This window comes from Oratosquilla oratoria, chromosome 29 (assembly GCF_046742065.1).
Source record: "Oratosquilla oratoria isolate Oo_2021 chromosome 29, ASM4674206v1, whole genome shotgun sequence".
NCBI classification, from domain to species: Eukaryota; Metazoa; Arthropoda; class Malacostraca; order Stomatopoda; family Squillidae; genus Oratosquilla; species Oratosquilla oratoria.
The window spans coordinates 38,206,507-38,231,811 of NC_134805.1; the positions used below are offsets into that span (position 1 = coordinate 38,206,507).

The window sequence follows — 25,305 nt, forward strand, 5'->3', positions numbered from 1 at the left end:
TCAGGCTGCATCAAAATATCATTTGCACATACTTCCTCACTCCCTTTCATGCATCACAGCATCTTCCATACACAACCATTCTCCACTCACTCCTATCTTCTGTCTTTTCCCTTCCACCCCTGCTCTCCTCCTCACCTCATTTCTCATTCTATCCAGCCTAGTAACCCATACCATACTTCTCAGGCATTTCACCTCTAAACACATTTAAACTCTTCCTCTCTTATATTCCAAGTTTCTGCCCCATACAGTACTATTAGCACAGTCTACCCTTCATACAATCTCCTCTTAGCATCCATTCCCAAATATCTTTTTCTCATTACACTTTTTAATCCCCCAAGGCATTTACTTGCTTCTCTCAGTCTACATTCTACCTCCACTCCTCCATTTCCCACCACATTTACCCACAAGTATCTAAAAATATCCACTTCCTCCAGTCTTTCTCCCTTAATACACACTTCCAATTTGCTGCCATCCTCTCCCCTTGTACATCTCATCACCTTTTACCCACATTTATCTTCAACTTCCTTCTTTCACACACCTTCCCAAACTCTGTCACACACTTCCTCAATCCCTACTATGATCCTGCTACAGGCGCAGTGTCATCAGCGAACAACAACTGGCTTATCTCCCACTTTTCTCCATTTTCTTTAACTATCTCCAATCCCTGGCCTATGCATTTACCTCTCACACCACCCCATCCATGTATAAATTGAACAGCCGTGGCAACATGACACATCCCTTTACCTCAAACCACTCTCTCCATTTTTAATTCTAACACAGGCTCTACTACTTTCATTAAACTCTTGACTGCTCTTAACAGCTTCCCTCCTGTCCCATATATCTGCAATACCTTCCACAGTGCCTTCCTATCTACCCTGCCATAAGCCTTTTCCAAATCCACAAAGGTCCAAAAATTATCCTTACCTTTGGCCTAAAGCTTTTTCTTATATCTGTCTTACCACAAAAAACTGATCCACGCAACCCCTACCTGTCCTAAACCCACACTGTTCCTCACCAATTACTCCCTCTATTCCTCTCCTAATCCTCTCAATCAAAACCCTCCTATAAGCCTTCCCAACTACATTCAACAAACTGATCCTTCTGAAACTACTACACTCACACTTGTTCCCTTTTCCCTTGTAAAGTGGAACTATACAGGCACACCTCCAGTCCTCCAGCATTCTACCTTCTTTTCGACAAACATGAAACAATCTCACCAGGCAGTCCCCCATCATTGTGCCTCCCTTTTTGCACTCCACATGACAGCCATCTAACCCAGGTGCCTTACCTGCTCTCATCATTTTAATAACTACTTTCACCTCATCTTTTTTTTATTTCTCCTACATTTTCCTCATTCATCACTGTCATTTTCTTAGCACTTCCCACTGCAACTACCTTTCCCTCCCAATCCTCCTTCACATTTAGCAACTCCCTAAATTACTTTTCCAATCTTCATCTTACTGCTGTCTCTTCCATTTGATAATGGAAGAGTTGGCAGGTGAGAGGAAGATGGGCACAGTATTTTAGGGAGTTGCTAAATGTAAAGGAGGGAAAGGTAGTTACAGTGGGAAGCACTAAGAAAATGACATTTGCACATTTTACCTTTTCTTCTCTACTTGATTCACCGCCCCTACCTCTTTTAATTTCCTTCCATTTTTATATATATATATATATACTTTCAAAATTTCTTCTCATACTCTTACCCCATTTCACATCCGCTCTCCTTTTTTCTTTATTTTTTTTTTCTTTGTACCTCTCATATGATTCTCTAGTCCTATATTGCAACCAATCTGTGAATACTTGTTTCTTCTCTTCTACAACCTTTGCTTCATCATCCCACCACTCACTACCCTTCCTTCTGTTTCCTCCCTCCTTGTTCCACACACCATCTTTGCACACTGTGACTCCTTGAAACATCCCCATTTCTTCCACACTCCTAGTTTTACTCTATTCACTCCCTCCCACTCTTCTCTCAGCTTTTTCTTGTATTCTTCATCCTTTTCTTTCTAATTTAAGTAGTTTACTCTAAGCATCTCCCTACCTTCTGTCCTTTTCTTCTTTCTCCATCTATCCTCAACTCTTGAATTATCTGATATTCCCCAACTCTCTCCCCTAAGAACATGTACATCCAAAACTCTTCCTACTATTCTCCTGGTTACCAGTATATAGTCCATTAAAGCCCTATCTACCACCCTTCCATCCACCACCCTTTCCTATGTGTACTTGTGTTTGATTTTTCTTCCTAAACACTGTTTGCTATCATCAACTCTCTAGACATATCTCCACCATCAACTCTCCACTACATTTTTTTCCTGGCATTCCACACTTCCCAACCACTCCATCTATTGGTTCATCTCCTACTCTAGCATTGAGATCTCCCAATACCACTACACTGACATTTCTCCCTAAACCCTCTATTCAAAAGCCTCCTTTTCCCCTAGTCTTCTCACTAAGAGCCCATATGCACTTACAAAGACCCAAATACATCTCCCCAGTTTCACCTTCATCCATAGAACTTTGAAGAAACCTCCTTCCACTCCACCACACGCTTACCTATCCCTTCACTTACAAATATAGCCACCCCTTCTCTCCCTCATCCTCCCTTCTCTCTTGACACCCTCCCAACTTAACTCCTAAACTCAAACTCATCCCTCCCTTTCAACTTAGTTTCACTCAGTGCCAACACATCCATCTTTCTTCTCACAAACATACTGCTTATCTCTTTCCTTTTATTTTCATCTGCACCACATCCACGCACATTAAAAGACCCTAACCTCAGGGTTCTGGCTGGAAAACTTCTCCCAAACCTTCTTACGCCTTTGCTTTTCTTTTTAGGAATGTCCTCTTTGGGACTACAGAGAGTAGAGTGCCTAGTCCAATCCCCATCTCTTTTTTTTTGTCGCCTTTTACAACTCGAGTGGGAACACTTGGTATTCTTTCTCCCATACCAAAAGGTTCAGCGAAAAAGGAAATGTATATTCAGAGAAGTGGTACAGGACAGTGTTAAAGGTAGGGGACAGCATAGAGGAGAGACAGTCACAGTATAACAAAGTAGCATAACATCACCCTCGTAAAGAAATTGCCTAAATCATTTTTGTCAATTTCTGGTTTTTTTTTTTTTTTTTTTTTTTTTTTTTTTTCTAAATCAATTTTTCATTGCTCCTTGTGGTACAATTCCCAATGTTTTATGTAGTGTCTGAGTAGGTTAAAACTATGTTAGGAGGAACATTACGTGCATTAATAAAAAAAGAAAAAAAAATTATTTCCTGCAAAGTTGGACAAATGACTTAGGCACTTTCTTTATGAGGGTGACGATAATTTCTCTATGAATAGAAATTTCCTCTATCACAGAGAAAATGATGTGTGGCTGTGGTATATAGGGGCACCCCATATAGACCCTAAAGTATGAGCTGCATCCTACTGAGCAGATTTTAACCTCACAATAACATGCAGCCAACACCCCAGGAAGGTGTTGAAAATGTAAAAGTTATGGTGATCTCTGTAAAAGACACATATTATATTATTGATGTAAGATTGTTATCAACTCATATTTATGTTATAAATTTTGTATAATTAAAAAGTCAATTAGCAATTAGAACACCTAAGGCAATGGTTTTAAACTAGATTTATAAGACTCAATGTAGCTCTAATTAGTATTGGAATGTTTCTGATGACAGGAGTTGCCAAGTCAGTGCTCCCACTTAAGTGTGTAAAGTTGACAGTAGGACCAGACCAGAGGCAAGGGGTAATTAGAGAACTTGGCAGCCAGTGAATGGGCCTAAGCCAGGTAAAGAGTTGCCTCATTCCTCAAGAATAACAAGAAGCCAATCCTTTTATTTGCTGTACAGAGGAGGAGCAAGCTAACCAGAGGTAAAGAGTGATTTTGGGAACCTGGCGGCCAGTGAATGGGCACCAGGTAAAAGAGTTGCCTCATTCCTCAAGAATAACAGAAGGTCAGTCATTTTATTTGCCAGTTATTACAGGGATGAACAAAGAACTTGGTACCTTTATAATGTCTTGCCATAGTGGTGGTTCTGATTGCAGGCTTAGTATTATATTGTGAAAATGTTACTAAAAGCAAAACATGTGCTCGTTATGACTGAATAATTACTAGTTTGAGTTTGGCAAAAAAAATGATAATGATAATAAGATTATGTACTGTTAATTTTTCTGTTTTATTGTACATCACTTTAAAAATTGAAATTTATTCATTTAATGTTTTCTTTTGTTCATGTATACCTATGTTTTCAGAAACCAGACAAACACACAAACTGCTTCATGTACAAATTAACTAATAAAGGGCTAACCACATGAAGATACTGCATTTCAAACAATCCCTGTAAACAGGTAACAGACAAAACAGTTTCAAGCTGTTTCTTTTAAGAGAAGGGATTATCAAGGACAGCAGAGACAAGCAAGTTTTAAGCCAGGCACAAACACTAGATGGATGCTCTCAGATCAAGGCTTAAAGGCAACTCCAAGACCCCAGCTGGTGTACTTCAAGAGAAAGGTTGATACATCCACCAGAAGAGCTAAAAACTGAGCAACATGGTCTCCACGCCATAGCTCAAAAAACCTTGTGCTCCAAGTGAATTGGATAATGATGTTGCTCTGACCTGAGCAGAGCTATGTTTTAAATATATACTTATAATTGTGGAAAATGGAAAGTACAACTGTGAAACAACTAAAACATTACTTAAGAATGTTAAATTCACCATGTAAAGGAAACAAAGAGGAACTGTATGCAAGATTTGTTGGTAATATAAACAGAGATGGTTTATGATTAGTGAAGCCATAAATCATATTCAGCTGGCTGGTGAACCAGCAGTGGCAGCAGCAGAACCTTCACAGATAGTAGAGGCCAATGACCGTATATTTCAGGTTAAAAGCAGCAGTCGTGGGCGTTGCGATAAGTAAAGCGATAATTTATCACAAGACCGGAATAATTTATCACTTTCAAATTTCCCGCGATAAATCCAGCGATAAAGTAGAAGACAAAAAACCGTTACGACGGGAGGTTACAGGCTCATTGTTATGCGGAAAACCGATTTCGGGTCCTTTAGTCTTTTATTAAGTAATATATGGCGTTTTAAGTGTAAAAAAGAGGTTTTTAAATGCATAAGTAGCAAAAATAGAGTATTTTTGGGTTTATCACAGGATTTATCGCTTTAAGGTATCTTGGATATTTATTGCTTTATCGTTATAGGACTTAGCGGAAAAATTTATCACTTTATCGTTATCGCTTTATCGCTACCCACCACTGTAAAGCAGTATATCAGAATTAAGTAAAGCTACTTCATTTGATAGTAGGAAGGCATTGATATTAGCTAAGTAAGGGCGGTGGGCAGGGTGCAGGGATGACCCGTCATCCAGGAGGTGCTCAGATGAGAGGAAGGGTGGGAGGGGTGTGGAGGGTATTTAGGGATGAAATGGGTGGGAGTGTTTTTATGCCTTTCCCTTTTTGGCTACCTCCCTTGGAAGGGGGAAAAAGCCTTGGTATATGTATGTAAGTTGGACTAAAGGCTAAGTGTGATAAGATTAATATTTTAGAACAATTAGAAGCAGAAAAGCTTAGGATAAAACAAATTGGAGATGCTGAAAGGCTTAGGATAAAAAAGAAAGGAAGAGAGGATTCATTTAGAAGTAGAACTGGTAATCACTAGTGCTGACTTTGAGGTTTTAGAGAAATTTGAAAATAAGAAAGGTGTAGGGCTAAGAAGTGTTGTGACTACACAAGAACTTAAGCAAGATGGCGATGAAACTACGAATACAGAATACTTAGGAGAGCCTATAGGAAATAGGATAAACAATAGAATGAAGTTGGTGAGTAAAGAAAGTAAGAACTTGGGGGCAGGTAGGTTACAAGGTACTGATACAGATCAGATAGACTTGATAAAAAAAAAATCTTTAATAGCTTGCAATTTAAAAGGGTTTACGCTAAGTCAGGAACTGAAAAGGTATAATGGAAGTATTACTGAATATTTTGTGCTCATGACAGTATTTGAAAGCATTATTGCTAGCAAATTGGAAAAGGATGAAGATAAACTTATTTGCAACAATATACTGAAGGCATGCCTAATGAAATAGTAAAAGCTTGTGTTCATTTAGACCCACAAGTAGATTATAGGAAGGCTAGAGCATTATTAGAAATTGAGTTTGGGAGCTGGAATCAGGGTCCCAAACATTGGGCAGCCAGATGTCAGGAACGTAGGGGACATGGGCCTGGCTGAAGGCAAACTCTGGAAAGTTTTGTTAGTTTTATAGTTGGGCACCTATGAATCAGATGAGTTCATTTCTGGCAGCAAGAAGGGCAGGGGAATGGAAGATGAGGAAGAGACGGTGGCTTGGCCTCAGTGAAGTCTCAGTGCTGGAGGTGTCTGGAGATAGCTTCCTCAGTCCTGGGTTGTCTGTCACAGCAGGAAAGATGGTGGGAGATTCCTCCCTTGGTTCCCAAGGCCATTTGTACTTGGTGAACTCCTGGTGACCCCTTATATTCACTGGGACCAGGTCATAACCCCTGCATTAACTGTACCTTGGGATATGCTCAGCACAACTGGGAGCTGCAGGTGTTCCAGGAGACTCGTTTTGTTTGACTCGCCACAGTGGGTCAGACCTCAAGGCCCCATTTGTCTGACCCGATGCAGACTGGGCATGACCTCAGGGCAGCTAGTGACCACCAGGTGTTCAGTTCCTGGGGACCTTCTGATGTGCCGATGCTACTTATGTGTCACCAGTGAGGCAACTGCCTCACAGAAAGTTACCTTTTAAATTGCAAGATAGATGGTGCAGATGTGCTGATAACATCATGAATAAGCAGGGCAGATTATTTAGGTTCAGTGATTTAGTTTTATTTATTGAAGAAGTGAGAGTAGTTGTAAATCCTATATTTGGTAAGCAAGTTATAATCCAAGACAATAGGGTCATTACTCTTAATAAAACTGAGGAAGTTAACATAGAAATAGGTTATCTTGGGTTTACAAAGATCATATAATAGATAATTGTAAAGACTTGCATACCAAGGATTATGATGAAAAAATGGAAAACTGCATTCATTAAACTTGTGTTTTGGGTGTTTAAGAGGTCATATTGCTAGGAACTGTAAATAGTAGAATACTGCGACAAATTTAAAGGGTCATCCTGCTATTCTTCACAGGCAAAATTAGGAAATTCAATGAGGAAGGGTTGATGTCAATTTAATTAATTCTAAGGAAAATAAAATAGATCAGAAAAAAATAGGAATACAGACGCTCCTCAATTTACGTTTTAGTTACGTTCTGAACGGCCGAACGTAAGTTGAAAATGAACGTAAGTTGTTACTGTACTATACATCCGTAAATTCTATTACCGTATCTTATAAAACACCCCTAAATCATTAATCATACACATAACATTGTAAGATAATAACATTAATTTCAGATAAATTAAATTCAAGCAACTTAAATTAAGATGGTGGAGGAGGCAAGGCATGTTCAGTCTGTCATTTGTGCCATGTAAACAATGGACGCAGCGTCATGCGTAAGTATCGTTTGAACTACGGAGAGCGTGCTAAACTAAAATTCACTCAAAAAAAAAGAAATACAATTTTTTTTTACAGTCAGTTCAAACGTAAAACGAATGAACGTAAGTAGAGGAGTGTCTGTATTTGCAAACAATATTAGGTTCAAAAAGAGTTGTCTGCTATTCCAATTAGAAATATTTTGCTCAGTAAGGAGGTAGAAACTAGAGCATTTTTAGGTAATGGATGCTCTGGATGTTTTTGTTCTGGTAAACTAAAAAAATTAGGTGTTGACAAATAGGATTATACTAGAACAAAAAGCATGGTTTCAACCATTCATGGTGAAAAGGAAATGAACTGCTTGAATGTGCCAGGGTTAGTTGTTTCAGACTTAGATGGGACTAATCCTATTCAGCTTCTACCAATTTATGCTGTAGATAAAATACCAGTAGAACAGATAGATTTAATTAACATTAGAGATATAATAAGATGGAGTCATTTAGAAAATGTTCCAATATTTGATAATAAATCAGATGTAGGACCAATGTTAGGAACTAATGCACCACAAATACTCAAACCATGGGAAGTAATTCAAGGAAAGAAGGAAAGCCTTACACTATTAGGACTAAATTAGGTTGGTGTGTATTTACCTAGTTGTATTTACCTAGTTGTATTTTGCGGGAAGGGGAGCTATGCTCGTGTTGTCCCGCCTTTGTATCTTGCAGTGTCTAGTTTGTTTTTAAACTCATGAATGGTTTTTGCGCATACTATTTCATTGTCCAGTTTGTTCCAAGTGTCCAAAACTCTATGAGGAAAACTGTTTTTCTTCAGTTCTCTTCTATAGCTATGTTTTTTTATTTTCTTTCCATGTCCTCTTGTGTTTCTTTTGTCCCAGTTAAGTAAGTTCTCACTATCGAGTACCTCTGTGCCTTTCATGATTCTGTAGATGGTCAATAGGTCACCTCTCTCTCTTCTTTGCTCCAGTGTCGGTAACTCCAGTTTAGCCAATCTCTCTTTGTATGATAGGTTTGCAAGTGCAGGTGCCATTTTTGTAGCTGCTCTTTGGATTCTTTCTATTTTCTTTATATTCTTTTTGGTACTGGGGGACCACAATGTCGCTGCATACTCTAATCTAGGCCTTATCAATGTAACCAATATTTTTTTCATCATGTCTTCGTCCAAGTATGTAAACGCCACTTTTATTGATCTTAGCAAATTGTAAGTCTCCCCGACAATTTTGTTAATCTGTATATCATAGGACAAGTCGTTCGTGATAATTACTCCCAAATCTTTTTCGGATCCTACTTTCTTTACTTCTTTGGTTCCAATTGTATATTTTCCTGATATTCTGTTTTTGCTTTTTCCAAACTCCATTATGCTACACTTCTTAGTATTAAAGTCCACTTCCCATTTCTGACTCCAGTTCCATACCCTATTTAGGTCTTCTTGCAGTGCTTCACAGTCCTCATCAGTTTCTATTTTCCTTAGCAGTTTGGCGTCATCGGCAAAGAAGCTCATGTAGCAGTTCACGTCCTCATCCATGTCATTCATATAGATAGCAAACATTATTGGTGCCAGCACAGATCCTTGCGGTACTCCACTGATCACCTCTTTCCAGTCTGAATATTTTTCTCTGAGCACTACTCTCATCTTTCTACCATGTGGACTGCATGAGGAAGGCGAAAAGAGTTGTTAGTTAATAGTGTTAGAATAGGTACTGGGAGATTAATGGATGAAGAATTAAGGCATACTATCAAGATTTACAAGATATGGCAACTATTAAGAAGGATATTTCCATAGAAGATAAGAAGTGGCTAGCCATTGTAGAAAATGAGTGTGGGCCGTTGGGAGGCAGGTATGAAATTCCATTGTTTGTTAGGGAAGGATTTAAAGTATTACCTGAAAGTAGGCCATTAGCACTAAAAAGACTTTATATTCTTTAAGAAAAAAAAAATTATGTGACAATGATTCTTCCTGACAATACTCAGAATTTATGGATGGGCTTAAAAAAAGGGTATGCAGAGGAAACTCTTAATAGAGGGTTACACAAGATAGATGGACAGGATTGGTAGTATGTTTCACTTTTTGGGGGTTTTCATCCAGATAAACCAGATTCTATTCTGATAGTATTCAATTGTGCTGGCAAAGTTAGGGATTTATTACTGAATGACATGGTGGTGCCTGGACCAGATATAAATAATTTACTGTTAGGTGTTCTGCTAAGATTTAGGATGGGATTACTTGCATGTTCATCAGACAAACTAAGTTCTACCAGGTCAAAGTGCCTGAAGGGCAGAGAGATTATCTGAGATGTTTACGGTGAGAAGGGGGAGATATTACTAAGGAAGTTAGGGAATTTAGAATGACTTCTCATCCATTTGGTACATGTTGCTCGCTCAGTATTGCGAATTATGCTTTAAAAATAACAGTGAGGGTTCATGAAAGTAGTTTTTCATCTGAAGTATGTGACATCATCAACTCTAGTTTTTATTTACCTAGTTTTACCTAGTTGTATTTTGCAGGAAGGGGAACAATGCTTGTGGTGTCCCGCCTTTGTATCTCGCAGTGTCTAGTCTGCTTTTAAAATCATGAATGGTTTTTGCGCACACTATTTCCTTGTCCAGTTTGTTCCAAGTGTCTACCACTCTATGTAGAAAACTGTTTTTCTTCAGATCTCCTCTGTAGCTATGTTTTTTTTATTTTCTTTCCATGCCCTCTTGTGCTTCTCCTGTCCCAGTTTAACAAGTCCTCTCTATCAAGTATTTCTGTGCCTCTCATGATTATTGAATGTATGCAGTCTAATGATAGTTTATGCACCTAAGTGTCAATAAGTAAGGATGTTAGATTATTATGTTCACAAGGTGGATTTAATCTTACTAAATTTATTAGCAACTCAGCACAATTTATGACTAATATGAATGAGGAGAGAAGGTAGGAGCAAAGTCATTAGGGTTAAGATGAAATTAAGGGTTACTAATAGATGTAGAGAGGTGCCTACTATTAGGAGACAATTATTGAGTGCAATAGCTGTTGTTTACGACTCCTTTGGGTTTTTGGCACCTGTAGTTTTAGAAGGAAGGGTTATTATGCAGGAGTTATGTAAACAACAGTTAAGTTGGCATAATAAGCTAGATGGAAGTAACATGAATTAGAAAATTAGTGAAAGAGATTACAAGAATGTCAAAAATTATCAGTTGACATGTTTCAAACCTGTTTCTTTGGATAATATTGCTTCTTATGCAGTGGCATATTTTATGTGATAGGGTATGGGGTTGTTGCTTACATTAAGTTTGTAGATAGGCAGGTAAGAATATATTGTAGGTTTGCTACGAATAAAGCAAAAGTAGCCCCTATGAAGGTGGTTATCAGTGGCTGCAGTTCTCAGTTAAATTGAAGTATTTACCTAGTTGTATTATACAGGAAGGGGAGCTATGCTCATGGTGATCCATCTTTGTATCTTGCAGCATCTAGTTTGTTCTTAAATTTTTGTATGATATTTGTACACACTGTTGTTTCGTCCAATTTGTTCCAGACATCCACCCCTCTCTCTCTCTCTCTCTTTTTTGAGAGAGAGTGAGAGTTGGAGAGATGATAATGGAAGAGAAGGCAGTAAGGGGAAGATGGGCAGAATATTTTAGGGAGTTGCTTAATGTGAAGGAGGATAGGGAGAGAAAGATAGTTGCAGTGGGAAATGCTAAGAAAATGACTGTGATGAGTGAGGAAAATAGAGGAGAAATAAGGAAGGATGAAGTGAAGGCAGTTGTTAAGATGATGAAAGCAGGAAAGGCATCTGGTCTGGATGGATGCCATGCAGAATGTCTAAAAAAAGGAGGTACAGTGATGGTGGACTGGCTGGTGAGGTTATTTAATGTTTGCTGGAGAGAGGGTAGAGTGCCAGAGGACTGGAGGAGTGCATGTATAGTTCCACTTTACAAGGGAAAAGGGGACAAGTGTGAGTGTAGTAGTTTCCAGGGATTAGCTTAAGTGTAGTTGGGAAGGCTTATGGGAGGATCTTGATTGAGAGGATTAGGAGGGGAACAGAGGGAGTAATTGGTGAGGAACAGTGTGGATTTAGGACAGGTAGAGGTTGTATAGATCAGATTTTTGTGGTAAGACAGATATGTGAGAAAGCTATAGGAAAGGGGAAGGATGTTTTTTTGGCTTTTATGGATCCGTTTGAATGTTTGAAAGAAAAAAAAATCAGGTTAAAAGATAGGGGGGGTCCTTTTTATTTGCTTAACTATTGGGGCTGTTCATTAAGAGGTAGCTGCTGACATGTCAGCTGATTTATTAATTAATGCTCTTAGGAGATTCATTACTAGGAAAGGACAAGTTTCAAAGATTAAATGTGATATGGGGACTAATTTCGTAGGTGCTAGCAAAACACTGACTAGAACTATAGCAAGGGAAGTATTGGACAAAGAAATTGACTGAGAACGTAAGAAGAGTTTTAGGGGCTGTGATGGGAATACAGGTTCTTAACGATGATTCACTGTCAACTGTATTCTGTGAAGTTGAGGCCTGTGTTAATAATAGGCCATTGAGTTTAGTCTCACCAGATTATGATGGCCCAAAGCTAATTAGTCCAGCTGGCATCCTAAGTTTGGGGACTTCAACTGTGACAATGCATGTTGAAGAAGGTGAATGTTATTCAAAATTAAGATGGTGACAAGTTCAGTACTGTACATGGCTGAGCAGTTTTGGCCAACATAGAGACAGGAGTATTTACTTTGTTTACAGCACAGGGAGAAGTGGACAACAAAGCAAAGAAATGCAAGGATTGGGGGTATTGATGTCAATACAGATAGGTGCCACTAGCATCTTGGTAAAACAGTAGATATTAAGTACAGTAAGGATGGATTAGTGAGAACAATTAAAGATAGGAAAGGAGGAAAATTTTATGAAAGGCCCATAATTAAACTAATAATGATCTTAGAAGATAATAATTCAAATGTACATTGTTAAGTCAGTGTGAAATTTTAAACAAAAAATCATAAGTGCAGTGGCTATTTGTTTCATTATAGTGGTCTGGTTCATGGTTTCACTAATAAGGAAGTTCTAGTGATGTAGTAATGTTTGAAGCTTCATCTTGAAGTTTGTTCTTGGTTAATGAATTGAAAAAATTATGTATACATTATGCTGCCACCCTCCCAATGGGAAAAGAGTCGAGTGTCTCTTTGCCTGTGGTAATTCACTCGATTCTTTTCCCATAGGCAATTGTTGGCAAAATCTGTGGCTCCCTTTGAATTATTTTTCATGGGGTCATTTTGGTGACCTGCTCCAATTGGGTTACCATCTCACCCAGAGATGGAGGTCTACCAGGCCTGCTACCGATTGCACTTGGACACCACTCAGGACAAAGGTATAGGCACCAGGGACTGAAGTGCGAAAAATCAGAAATAAGGATCAATTTTGGCAGGTCATCATGCACATGCCCTTGGGTCCACATTCCTTGTCTACCTTACAGTGCACTGTTCACGACTCTCCTCCTTTGGGGTTTGTGCCAAATCAGTGACCTGATGGTTTCTTACAAAATCCACAGGTCCCCTTTGATTATTATTTTATTTTATTTATTTGTTTATTTCTTTCTTTATTACCTGCTCCAACTGGCCCACCGTCTCACCCACAGATGGAGGTCAGCAGGCCTACTGCCAATTGCACTTTGACACCATTCAGGCCAAGGGTAAGATACCATAGGCAGAAATGTGAAAAATTAAAAAAAGGTTCAATTTTGGCAGATCGCCTCACACGTGCCATTAGTTCCATGTTCCTTCCATCTACCTTGCAGTACAACCATGCATGACTCTCCCCCTCTAGGGTAAGTTTGGGCCAAATCAGTGACCTAACAATATGGCTTGAGTGGTGCCCAAGTGTAATCAGCACCAGGCCTGTGGGTGAGATAGTGGCCCAATCAGAGCAGGTCACTAAAATTACACCAAAACAAGAAAAAAAAATCAAAGTAGTAACCCATGGATTTTGCCAAAATCATCAGGTCATCAATTTGACACAAACTTACCCCAGAGGGGAAGAGTTGTGCACAGTACACTGTGAGGTAGAAGGGAGGAACGTGGACACAAGGGCGTGTGTGTGGCAACCTGCCAACACCGAGCCTTTTTTCTGATTTTTCACATTTCCAACTGTGGCGCCTGTACCTTTGGCCTGACTGGTGTCCAAGTGGAATCAGCAGCAGACCTGGTGGGCCTCCATCTGTGGGTAAGATGGTGGCCCAATTGGAGCAGGTCACAAAAACGCTGAACATATCTAAGTACAATATACATACATACATAAATATATACCAATGGCTTTTTTCCCCTTACATGGGAGGTAGCCAAGTCAAAGCCATCACTCCCACCCATTTCATCCCCATATACTCCACTCCCATTCACCAACCCTACCTCCTTTTCTTGGCTCCTCCAGGATGACAGGTCATCCCTGCAGCTCACCCACTGGCAAGCAGTGTAGCAAGGCACAGCACAACATACAGAAACAATAAAATGTCTAGTATATCCCTAAAACATGAAGAAATTGACATCACCAAAGTTAGTAGTTGCAGTGGTGGTCCATAGATGGCAGCACATACCGGGTTGGAAAGGTTTAGTATGATATTCAAAAGTAACTGGGAGGGAATCAACTTCTCAAAGCATAAAAAGAGTTCAAATCCACAAGGTAAATCCTCTTTTCACAATTTATGGTAATAAAAGTTTGAACAGATATATCCTCCTTCTACAATGGCAATGTTTGAGTGGATATATCTGCTTTTTGCCAGTGTTAATTTATGAAGAACCCTCCCAGTCTCCTGCCACACTGCTCACGTCAAGGGCAATGAAGCAAGACAGCACTTCCCTGGCAGGGCCTGAGGGCCATAGCTGGTTTACCCCCATAACCTCATTATATGGCCACCCCTTCCCATCACCTACTTAATATATTTATGTAGCAGACAAGAGCATACCTTCAGGCTGTCATTTTCTCACCCATTCACTCTCTTCCTTGCTCGGCAGACACTCCTCTTGCATCCAATACAGTGAGTCCTCCTTATACAGTAATTCTTTATCCGGTAAATTCACAGTTACAGTATTTGGTAATTACTACCCTCAATTCTATTTATGATAAGAAAAATTTAGAAACGATATCCACTCATGTTTTGGAGGTATGATTAGATATTTTGAAGAGGAAAGAGCAGGGAGAAGGTACGTCTGCCATAAGTCGAAACTTGGGTTCAGTATACGGTAATTTCAATTTGCAGTAAGGTTTTCAGGAATGCATATGTACTGTATAACTAGGACTCACTGTACCTCCTTCACCTCAAGTTTCACTTCTATATACTTCTGCTTTCCACATTATTTTTATTCTTTCTTCACTCATTCTTTCCATATGCCCATACCATCTCAGCATTCTTTGATCAACCCTATCTGCCTACTCTCCACTCCAGCTCTAAACCCTAATTCCCCACAGGTAAAAGCCCCAATACCATAGAACCTTGATTCTCATTCATCTCACAAGTCAGACAAATTGATTTTTGACCAAATAATTCAGAATTTTTTGCTCCAGTAGTCGACTAGGATATAAATTCTTGACCAACCAGAATGGAGCCAAGGGTGACAAAGTTCTGTGGAAAAATATAACCCTGATAAAGTTGTATCCAGCAGATCAGTAAACATCTTCAGTCCTTGACCAAATCAGTCTGGAGCAGTTTTTCACAACGGATTGTGGCCGAGAAGTGAATTCCTTCCTTGTATTGAATTACCTAATGGGATTCACATAAGGACTGGTGGAAGTGATGATAACAACGTCAGTGCCAAAGACACTTGAACATTGTAATAAAAAAGCAAGGTTAGTATTTCAATACAAATTTATTTTCCAGTATAAATAAATCATTGTAATGGTTCAAAAGATTAATACATCTCTCAGAGATTTTCAAACTTAACAAAGTTGATAAAAACAATACCAAATTTCACTATAACACAATTTCACCATCACCCTTTTGTGTGTATGTATTCACAATCACATTTATTATGGTTGCTGCCATGTTATTTCTATTAGTTGTGGGAAATTCTTACATGGTTCTTGATCCCTTGGGCATCTATACTTAAACTTTTTATGTTCATTCTGAATTCCAACATGGAGTTTTATTTATCTGAGGGAAACCCCTTTAAATGTCAAAGGGAGGGACCAGTGACAGGTACCTGAAAGCATTGGTCTTGTGAAGTGGAAGTTGGAGAGAACCAACTCCATGCTGCCTGTATTTCAAACCTGTTATCACCCTCCTCTCCACTGAGAGATACAGCTCCAAGAGGCTGATGCTGAAGTCTCAGATTTCTACCAATTTCAATTTTATTTCTTCCACCTTTTCAAAAACACAACTCCCTTCAACTCACAGAAGTCAATGATAATGAAACAACCCACACTGGTAGAACACAGACCACAGTCCCTCAGGACTGGTGCCTACCAGCGGGGTGCTCTAAGATTCCTGTGAGTGAAATCCGAGACAACGATGGATTTACATAAAACTAATGTTTAACTAAATTGTACTATTTAATAAAACTGTAGAGTATAAAAAAAGAGGAGCTTTCCAACTCCATCCAATGAATAATAAAATGGGCCAAATTATAACCCACCACATTTCAACATTTGTGATTTAAAAAATTGAAGAAATATTTCTTCCTAACAATGTACTCTACTTTCAACAGTTAAGTTCAATATTTTGCATACATACATATACCAAAGGCTTTTCCCCCTTACACGGGGGGTAGCCATCAATATTTTGGGCACAAAATAATACATCCCACAGAAGAATTTCTTGTGCTATTTATTCAGGTACATATTAACAAACTCTTGTTCCATAGGGTGAGTTTCACCAACAATTACAAGTGAATGGAGAGGGTCTCCCAAGTCTGTGTGTGCCATCTCCTCAAGAGTTGCTGTCCTCATCTTTTCAGTTTTCGTACCAACTCGAGCTAATCCAATCACCTGTTGGTCAGACTGCAAAACAGACTCTTTCCCTGCCTCCTCTGTGCTCTTTATAATGGCCAGTAGCTGGGCTGCTGCTTGAGCAGCAGTCATAAACCGAGGCAACTCCAAGACATTTCTTCCCTTGACAAGATTTTCATCACTTTTTTCTTTCACTTTAATGTCCAGAAGGCAAAGTGTGTGCCATCCACTTTCTAGATTCTGACAAATCTTGTCATAGAAACACTGTGGTTTCCAGCTGTCCTGCCACAAAGGAATGGACACAGTTTCCCCAAATGTGTACAACTGCAGCCCACAACACCCAACAGCATTGAATATGGAGGCATTATGCACTAAACTTACACCTATGCCTTCATCAATTGCACAAGTGACAAGGTCACTATGAGTTGTTGCACTCAAAGGATCACCTACCACAAGAACCACCACCTTACCTCCCTCTTTTGCTCCTTCTAATATCTTCTCTGGCTTCTGTTCCACCATTTCCCTGTCTGCTTCGATGATTTCACGCCCAAAGAACTTCTCTAGAGCTTCTTTACCACCTGTCATAACAGACGTATAGGCCTCGAGGAAAACTCTGTCCGCTCCCTTCACCATTTCCAAACCTTTGATGGTTATGTCTTTTGGTTGACCAAGACCAAGGCCGATGATGTCGAGCTGACCCTTTTTACCTTCCTTGGTATCCCTTCCATTATAATATGATGACAATTTTGCCACAGCCTTTTCTTCCATTGTGTGACAATCTCCACATACGATCAGCGAGTGTAATGGGTCACCCAGGTCCATTGTTGATAACTCTGCATATACAAAAAGAGGGAATTAACCTGAGGGGAAGACTGAGAATAGGATGGATGGATTGGGTCAAAGGAATTGTCTTTTGAGCAGGTAAGAGAGGGAGCAACAGAGAGGTGTGAGTGGAGAATGGTTGTGTATGGATGATAAACTGAGCCTAAAAGGATTTCTCCTTGTCTTCTCTATTCACTTATGAGGCGACAAGGAGGAGGGGTTACCATGTAAATGAAGCCCTACAGTGGAGATGCTGTGTCCTGCTACACTGCTTCTGACCCAAGCAGTGGGTGGGGGGGTAGTGATGGTTTTTCATCCACAAAAAGCCAAGAGATTTTTAAAAGGGAAATGAATAGGTGATTGGTGAGTTATAGAATTTTTGGCTCGAAGGCCAAGCGCCGGAGCCGGTAGACGATTCAGCACATGAAATGAATAGGTGCATTCTTTGGATGGCTGCCTCCCTTATATGGAGAAAGAAATCATGTGTGTGTATTTACCAAGTTGTATCTTACATGAAGGGGAGCTATGCTTGTGGTGTCCTATATCTGTATCTCGCCATATTTATTTGCTCTTAAATTCTTGTATTGTTTTTGCACACACTATTGTTTTGTCTAGTAAGTTCCATACATCCACCACTCTGTGGGAGAAAACTGTCCTTTTTCTGGTCTCTTCTATAACTTTCCTTTTTGAGCTTCCTTCCATGTCCTCTTGAGTTTCTCTTATCCCAATTCAATAAGTCTTTTCTGTAGGATAGTATAATTCCATTACTGTATATATGTGCTCACAGTGTTTCCACTTCCATTACTCCATGTATATGTGTATACTCCATGGCGAGTCTGTTCTGTTCTGCTCTGCACCTGCGCGTGCTTCAGTTAGTGGGCACACGTGCGTGGTAGAGGGAGGTCATTGTTCTCTACACACCCCAGCATTTAATAACTTTATACCCAATAAACCAAGGAATCACTGCATACAGCCTCTCCTTATCCAAGGGGACGTCCCACATGGCGCAGTCACGTAGGCGTTGAATCTACAGTGGATAAGAGTGTGTCATCCGAAGCCGGCCTCCCTCACCGTTTGCCATTTCCGGCTCCCAGGCATAGTGTGCCGTGACGTGCAGACACCTAGGATGCTTGGTACATGTGTTGTGAACTATTCAGCTGTGTTATACCGGTGTTGTGCTGTGTATACGTCTTTATCACATGACAGTGATGTGCAGTGTTAGTGTCATAGTGGAGTGTTACATGCGAGTGTTATTCTACGTTTGTGGAAAGTAGTGTTGTGCTTAGCCCCACGCGTGGAGCGCGCAGCAGTACCCTCCGCTCTCCTTGGAGTCTCGTGAGACACTGCTGCATGCAGCTTAGCACACAGTACACCCGTGCAGCCTACCTCGCACACAACACACTCGCCCGTGTTTGCTTACACGTAGTACTCGTAACTCGTGATTGCTCGCGCACAGCATTTTCATTATTCCCAACGGTGATAGTCCGAAGCCCTCCTCTGCAGTTTCGTCCAACGAGGAAGAGCGCTCGCCCTCTACATCTTCAATGGACATGCGAACCTTATTAGAATGGTTCACTGCTAGGAAAGCGGAAGCTCAAGCTGAAAGGGATCTTCAGAGACGGGAAGATGCAACTCGCTTCAAAGCCCTCCTTACGAGGCTGGTACCCCCATAACCCGGACCAGCAGAACCAACCAACCCCTTCTGGGAATGGCCCCTTCACGTCCACCCATAACCCCACCCGCTCCGAAGGCAGCTGCACAGCTGCCACCCCCTCTCCTTTCGGACGTTACATTCCGATCATTTAGGGAATGGAGGCGAAAGTGGGATGAATACGCGACTATGGTGGATTTAACGAGTCTATCCCTCTCTAAACAGCTGATACAGCTACGTATATGCCTATCTCAGGAAACTCAGCGAGTATTGGAGCATACACTGCAAATACCTCCAGACTCCACTTCATCTGTGGCAGACGTGCTCGACACCCTTCAGAAGCACTTCAAGGAATCAAGCAACGAAGCACTTCGACGACGGGCATTTACTTCATGCAAACAGGCTGCCGGCGAATTGTTTGCAGACTTCTTCGTGCGGCTCAAAGACCTCTCGGAAGAGGTAGACGTCTGCAAAGCCAACAACACAACCTGCATAGAGGCTTGGCTGAAGCATGGAATTCTCACTGGCGTGCAGGACGAGGAATTGGCACAGAAGATCATCGCACTCAACGCTGCATCGACACTCACTGACGTCGTGACCCTATGCCGCTCATACAAGGCTACCAGGACGACAGCCTCTGCTCTACGTGCTCCTCCCACAGTCCATGCAGTCTCTCAATACAGGAAAGGCAAGAAGACGGACCATAAGGCCAAGGCAGGCGCATGTTCCACTGCAATCTCCTTGCAGCAATTGTGGTCGTCAGCAGCATGACCATAAAGGCTGCCCTGCTTCGGAGGCAGTTTGCCATGGATGCGGTGATAAAGGGCACTGGTCACACACGAGTGCTTGTCCAGCCAAGTCTACACAGTGCAAGGCTTGCAGTCGGTACGGGCACTTCGACAAACTCTGCAGGTCTTCCAAACCCAAGACCCAGCGTCATTCGAAGTCTAAGCCCCCGAAGACCAGGAACGATGGTCGTTTGACCATCCACATAGTGAGGATGCATTCACCGCCACCAGACCCCAGCACTTGTACACGGCCAGCAAGTGGTGTGCGCAGCATTCAGTCCACTACCCGTGACAAGCCTTCGCCTTCACCTACCATCTCAGTTGTCGTTACTTACGGTGGAAGGTCTGGTTGTATTGACGTGATTCCGGATACAGGGGCCAATCATGGGCCCTCAACATCTTCAACAAATGGACATCACAAGGAACGACTTGCAACCGCCCCCTTCTCTGGAGTACTACAATGCCGACGGGTCCAAGATGCCTGCAGCATTGGGTTCTTTGCAGGCTGAGCTCACCTATGGCAGTTTGACATGCTCGGGGTGGATCGATGTCCAGGGTGCCCTGACCACTCCATTGCTCTCGTGGAAGCATTGCAGGGCTCTAGGACTTAACCCACGGCAGATTTCATACGATGGTAGCACCCTCGGAGCGATTAGGGAGTCGACGAGTGCTGCGCTTGTGGCCACTGCACAGTGCCACGTGCAACCAGCTGTCACAGCTGTCCCACCTCCAGCACCGTCGTCGCCATTCCCGTTGCGTGCCGACACCTCGCCGTCAGAGGCCAGGGAGTACTTCCTCCGGTAATATACAGACGTTCTTGTTAAGAAGGCCGATTTGCACAAGGCACCTCTGCAACCTATGTCCGGACCACCTATGCGCATTCACCTTAGGGAGAACGCACAGCCCTTCGCGATCCACACACCCCGATTGATCCCTCGAACATACCAGGACCAGGTGCGGGCCGAATTGGAATCCATGGTGGCACAAGGTATTACCGCCCCAGCTGGCGAGGATCCGTCTCCTTGGTGCCACCCCATGGTTGTCATCGAGAAGCCAGGAGGAGGTATACGCATCACCACTGACCTCTCCAAGCTTAACAGCCAGGTTTCCCGCCCTGCCCACCCGTCACCGACTCCTTTTGCAGCCACCAGAAGCGTCGACCCACAGGACCAATACTTCACCATGATTGACACCTTGTGTGGATACTGGCAGATCCCTCTGGCCGAGGAAGATCAGCGGCTCACCACTTTCATCACTCCATACGGCCGCTTCCGCTACCTCCGTGGCCCCATGGGTTTCACAGCCACGGGGGACGCCTTCTGTCTACGAGGCGACCTGGCGCTCCAGGGAGTGATGCATTGTGTAAAGGTAGTGGACGACCTTCTTCTATACGATGAAGACTACCTTTCCCACCTCCGCCGTGTCGACGACGTCCTGGCTAGATGCAGGAAACATGGCATCACCTTGAACGCCGAGAAGTTCGTACTCGCAGCAGACACAGTGTCCTTCTGGGGCTATGGGCTCTCTCATGATGGCATAGCAGACCCAGGCAAGGTTCATGCCATCATAGATTTCGTCAAGCCAGCTAACATCACAGACCTGCGGTCCTTCATGGGTCTCGCGAATCAGTTAGCTGACTTCTCGCCTGACGTAGCCTCAGCTGCTGACCCGCTTCGCCCACTGATGAGCCCCAAGAGATCGTTCGTGTGGACCCAGGACCACGACCAGGCTTTTGAACACGTCAAGAGGGCCTTGTCCAGTCCACCAATGCTTGCGGCTTTCAATCCTGCCCTCTCGACCGTACTCCAAACAGATGCTTCGCGCTTGTATAGCCTAGGATACGCCCTCCTCCAAGACCACAGGGGAGGCCAGTACCGTCTCATCCAGTGTGGCTCACACTTCTTGACGGATACGGAGACACGCTATGCCACAATCGAGCTCGAGTTACTGGTCTCCAGCATTTCAGCCTCATGACGGACCATCGCCCACTAGTCCCGATCCTCAATAGCTACACGCTAGATGCCATCAATAACCCCCATCTACAGCGCCTGAAGGAGAAAATTGCAGCTTTCACCTTCACGGCAACGTGGCTCCCTGGGAAGGAGTTGTGCATCCTGGATGCCCTGTCACGTTTCCCAGTGAACCAGCCGACTGTCGACGACGACGCTCTAGACGCTGAAACCAACTTTTCTGTCAGGAGCATCGTCACATTGCGAGCAGTCGAGTCCCTGGCCACCACACCCACGGACTGCGACCCAGCGATGGAGTAACTCAGGCGCGCAGCCAGGGACGACCCTGCATACATCGAACTTCTTCAGTGCATCAGACAGGGATTCCTAAGCAACTGCCTATCACTCTACGTCCGTACTGGAAAGTGCGAGAGGACCTGTATTGCAAGGAGGACCTCGTTCTGTACGGAGCCAGAGTAGTCGTTACGGCCGCTCTTTGCCGTCAAGTCCTGGCCCGCTTGCATGATAGCCATCGTGGAGCCGAGGCTACAAAACGTCGTGCCCGTCAAGCAGTGCACTGGCCCGGCATCGCCACAGACATCGTGAACACGGTCCGTGCTTGTGAGCCGTGTCAAGTTCTGCAACCAAGCCAGCAACAAGTGGCCTACTGCTGTGATGACCACCCTACCAGGCCATTCGAGTCAGTGTCAGCTGACTTCTTCTCCATCACAGGGAAGTCCTTCCTCATGTTCGCTGACTGATTGTCTGGCTGGCCCGTCGTGGTATCATGCGGCTCCAACACGACCACTTCAGCGACCATTCGTCACTTCAGGCAGCTATTTCGCGACCTCGGTGTCCCAGTTCGCTTGTGTACGGACAGCGGCCCGCAGTTCGCCAGCAGTGAATTCGCCGCTTTCCTCGAGCGTTGGGGAGTTCGCCACATGTCAACGCCCCATTATCCGCAGTCGAACGGACACGCAGAGTCGGCCATGAAGGCGGTTAAGTACCTTATCCAGAAGGTGGCTCCGTCCGGCAACTTGGACTGTGAGGCGTTCGACAGGGGTCTTCTCGAGCTTCGCAACACCCCGAACCATACCAGTCGATCTCCGGCGCAGACTCTTTACGGTCACCCTCTTCGCTCCTGCGCCCCAGCGCACGCCAAGGCCTTTCAGAAACAGTGGCAGGCCAGAGACGAGAGTTGTGATCGTCGAGCTGCGGCTCGCTTGTGCAACGATACGGCCCGTTACGATGCCCACGCCCGACCACTCCCATCACTCCAGCGCGGCGACGTAGTCCGTATCCAGGACCTGACTACTAAGCGATGGGACAAGTTGGCACCATCATGGATGTTGGAAGGTCCAGGGACTACTTGATCAGGTTACCCAGTGGTTGGACCTGGTGGAGGAACCGTCGTTTCCTTCGCCCATCCCTGCCCCCGCCCGTGGACATGACGCCCATGGAGGCCACCCAATTGGGAGTACAGCCTCCAACGCCTGACCTGCCCCGTCGGTCAGCACGCCTTAGAGACAAACATCACGCTCAAGACACCTAGTGCTATGAGCGTTAAGGGGGGAGGCTGTAGGAGATGTAGGATAGTATAATTCCATTACTGTATATATGTGCTCGCAGTGTTTCCACTTCCATTACTCCATGTATATGTGTATACTCCATGGCGAGTCTGTTCTGCTCTGCACCTGCGTGTGCTTCAGTTAGTGGGCGCACATGCGTGGTAGAGGGTCATTGTTCTCTACACGACCCAGCATTTAATAACTTTATACCCAATAAACCAAGGAATCACTGCATACGGCCTCTCCTTATCCAAGGGGACGTCCCACATTCTCTATCAAGGATTTCCATACCTCTCATAATTCTGTCAATGGTCAACAAGTCACCTTTCTCTTCTTTGTTCCAGAGTTACCGTATTTTTCGGACCATAAGGCGCGGGCAAAATCCTTAAAATCGGGTGGTGCGCCTTATCGTGCGGTGCGCCTTATGTGTGGCTTCAGTGCAAGAAACGGTTTTTACTGACAGGCACAATTTTATATAAGAATTTAGCATATGGTTGCATTATTTGACCTATTTTCTTTAGAATGTGTGATTTCCATGTAATTTAATCAAAGAATTACGTTTTTATCCTCTGTAAAATTACCCACCACAGCTACGAATACCGTCAAATTACATGAAAATCACACAATTTAAAGAAAATAGTTTGAATAATTCAACTATATGCAATCTATTACACTAATAACACAACAGTAACAAACTTAATAGTGTAGCTTGATCCATACCACCAATGATCATAGCGGGCAGGACGAATCGTAGCTGTGGTCCGTAATATTACGGAGGATAAAAACGTAACTTCTCTTTGATCATATTACATGAAAATCACACATTTTAAAGAAAATAGTTCAAATAATTCAACTGTAATAACATAATAGTAAGAAACTTAAAAGAGTGAAGTTTGATTCATACCACCAGTGATCATAGATAAGATGGCGGGATGGACCTGATGTTGTTATCCGATAATCCGACCCGATAGAAAAAAAAAAAAAAAATTGGTACCACTGATTTCTCAGCTCTTCCGTAACACGCTGCCTTTATTTTGGTATTAGAAGAATCCGCGAGACTAGCAGTTTTCGTTCATTTTGGTCAGTTGCCAATACACTGAATTTATTTAGCTCATTTTTTACACTGAAACATAAACCAATTTTTGATTTACTGCTGAATGCAAGCCGCCATGTTTATCTTATGTTTTTATGTACCGACATGTAACTGATGATGTTATTGTTTGAAATTTACTACGATCGTAGTAAATACACTCGCATAACATTTGTATGAATGAAATTTCCCGCGGTATGTAAATTTGGCCGTTTGCATGGCGTGCGCATAAAATGACGCGCTATTGTGCTCGTCATCGACGGTGGCGCCTCTGGTGGTGTTTGACCTACCTAACCAGGTGCGCCTTATGTAAGGACGGGGAATAGCAAATTACGGGTGCGCCTTATGGTACGAAGCGCCTTATGGTCCGAAAAATATGGTAATTCTAATTTTGACAATATTTTTTCATATGACAGTTTTGATAGAGTTGGAGCCATCTTCGTAGTTGCTCTCTGGATTCTCTCAATCTTCCTTACATTCTTTTTAGTACTGGGTGACCACAGTGTCACTGCATACTCCAATTTAGGCCTTATCATTGTGACTAGTATTTTCTTTACCATTTCTTCATCCAAATAAAAGCCACTTTTATTGATCTTAGCAAGTTATAGGTTTTGCTGGCAATTTTGTTTATGTTTGTCAGGGAACATATCTTTTGTGATCACTTCCAGGTCTTTTTCAGATCCCACTTTCTTTACTTCCTTTTCACCCATTTTAATATTGTCCTGATATCCTTCCTTCCTTTTTTTTTTTTTTCCCAAATTCCATTATGCTAAATTTCACTTCCCACTTCTGACTCCATTCCCAGACCCTGTTCAGATCTCTCTGTAGTGAGTCACAGTCCATTTCAGTACTCTCTTTAACAATTTTGCAGCGTTTGCAAAGCTCATATAACATTCCACAACCTCATCCATGTCATTCACATAAATAGCAAACATTATTGGAGCCAATACTGATTTTTGTGGAACTCCACTATTCACCTCTTCCCAAGTAGAACTTTGATCTCTGAGTACTACT

General features: G+C 42.6%; 1 protein-coding gene across 7 annotated transcripts in view; it reads right to left on the minus strand.

Annotated features, from left to right (window-relative positions):
• Window positions 1-15,326: 15,326 nt before the first annotated feature.
• Dph5 (diphthine methyl ester synthase) overlaps window positions 15,327-25,305 on the minus strand; it is a 55,210-nt gene continuing 45,231 nt past the window's right edge. For all 7 annotated transcript variants that reach the window (XM_076212080.1, XM_076212077.1, XM_076212081.1 and 4 more), the window contains exon 6: window positions 15,327-17,256. In XM_076212080.1, the coding sequence (XP_076068195.1) occupies window positions 16,298-17,256 (959 nt within the window). In that variant the 3' untranslated portion in view covers window positions 15,327-16,297. The remainder of the gene's footprint in view (window positions 17,257-25,305) is intronic.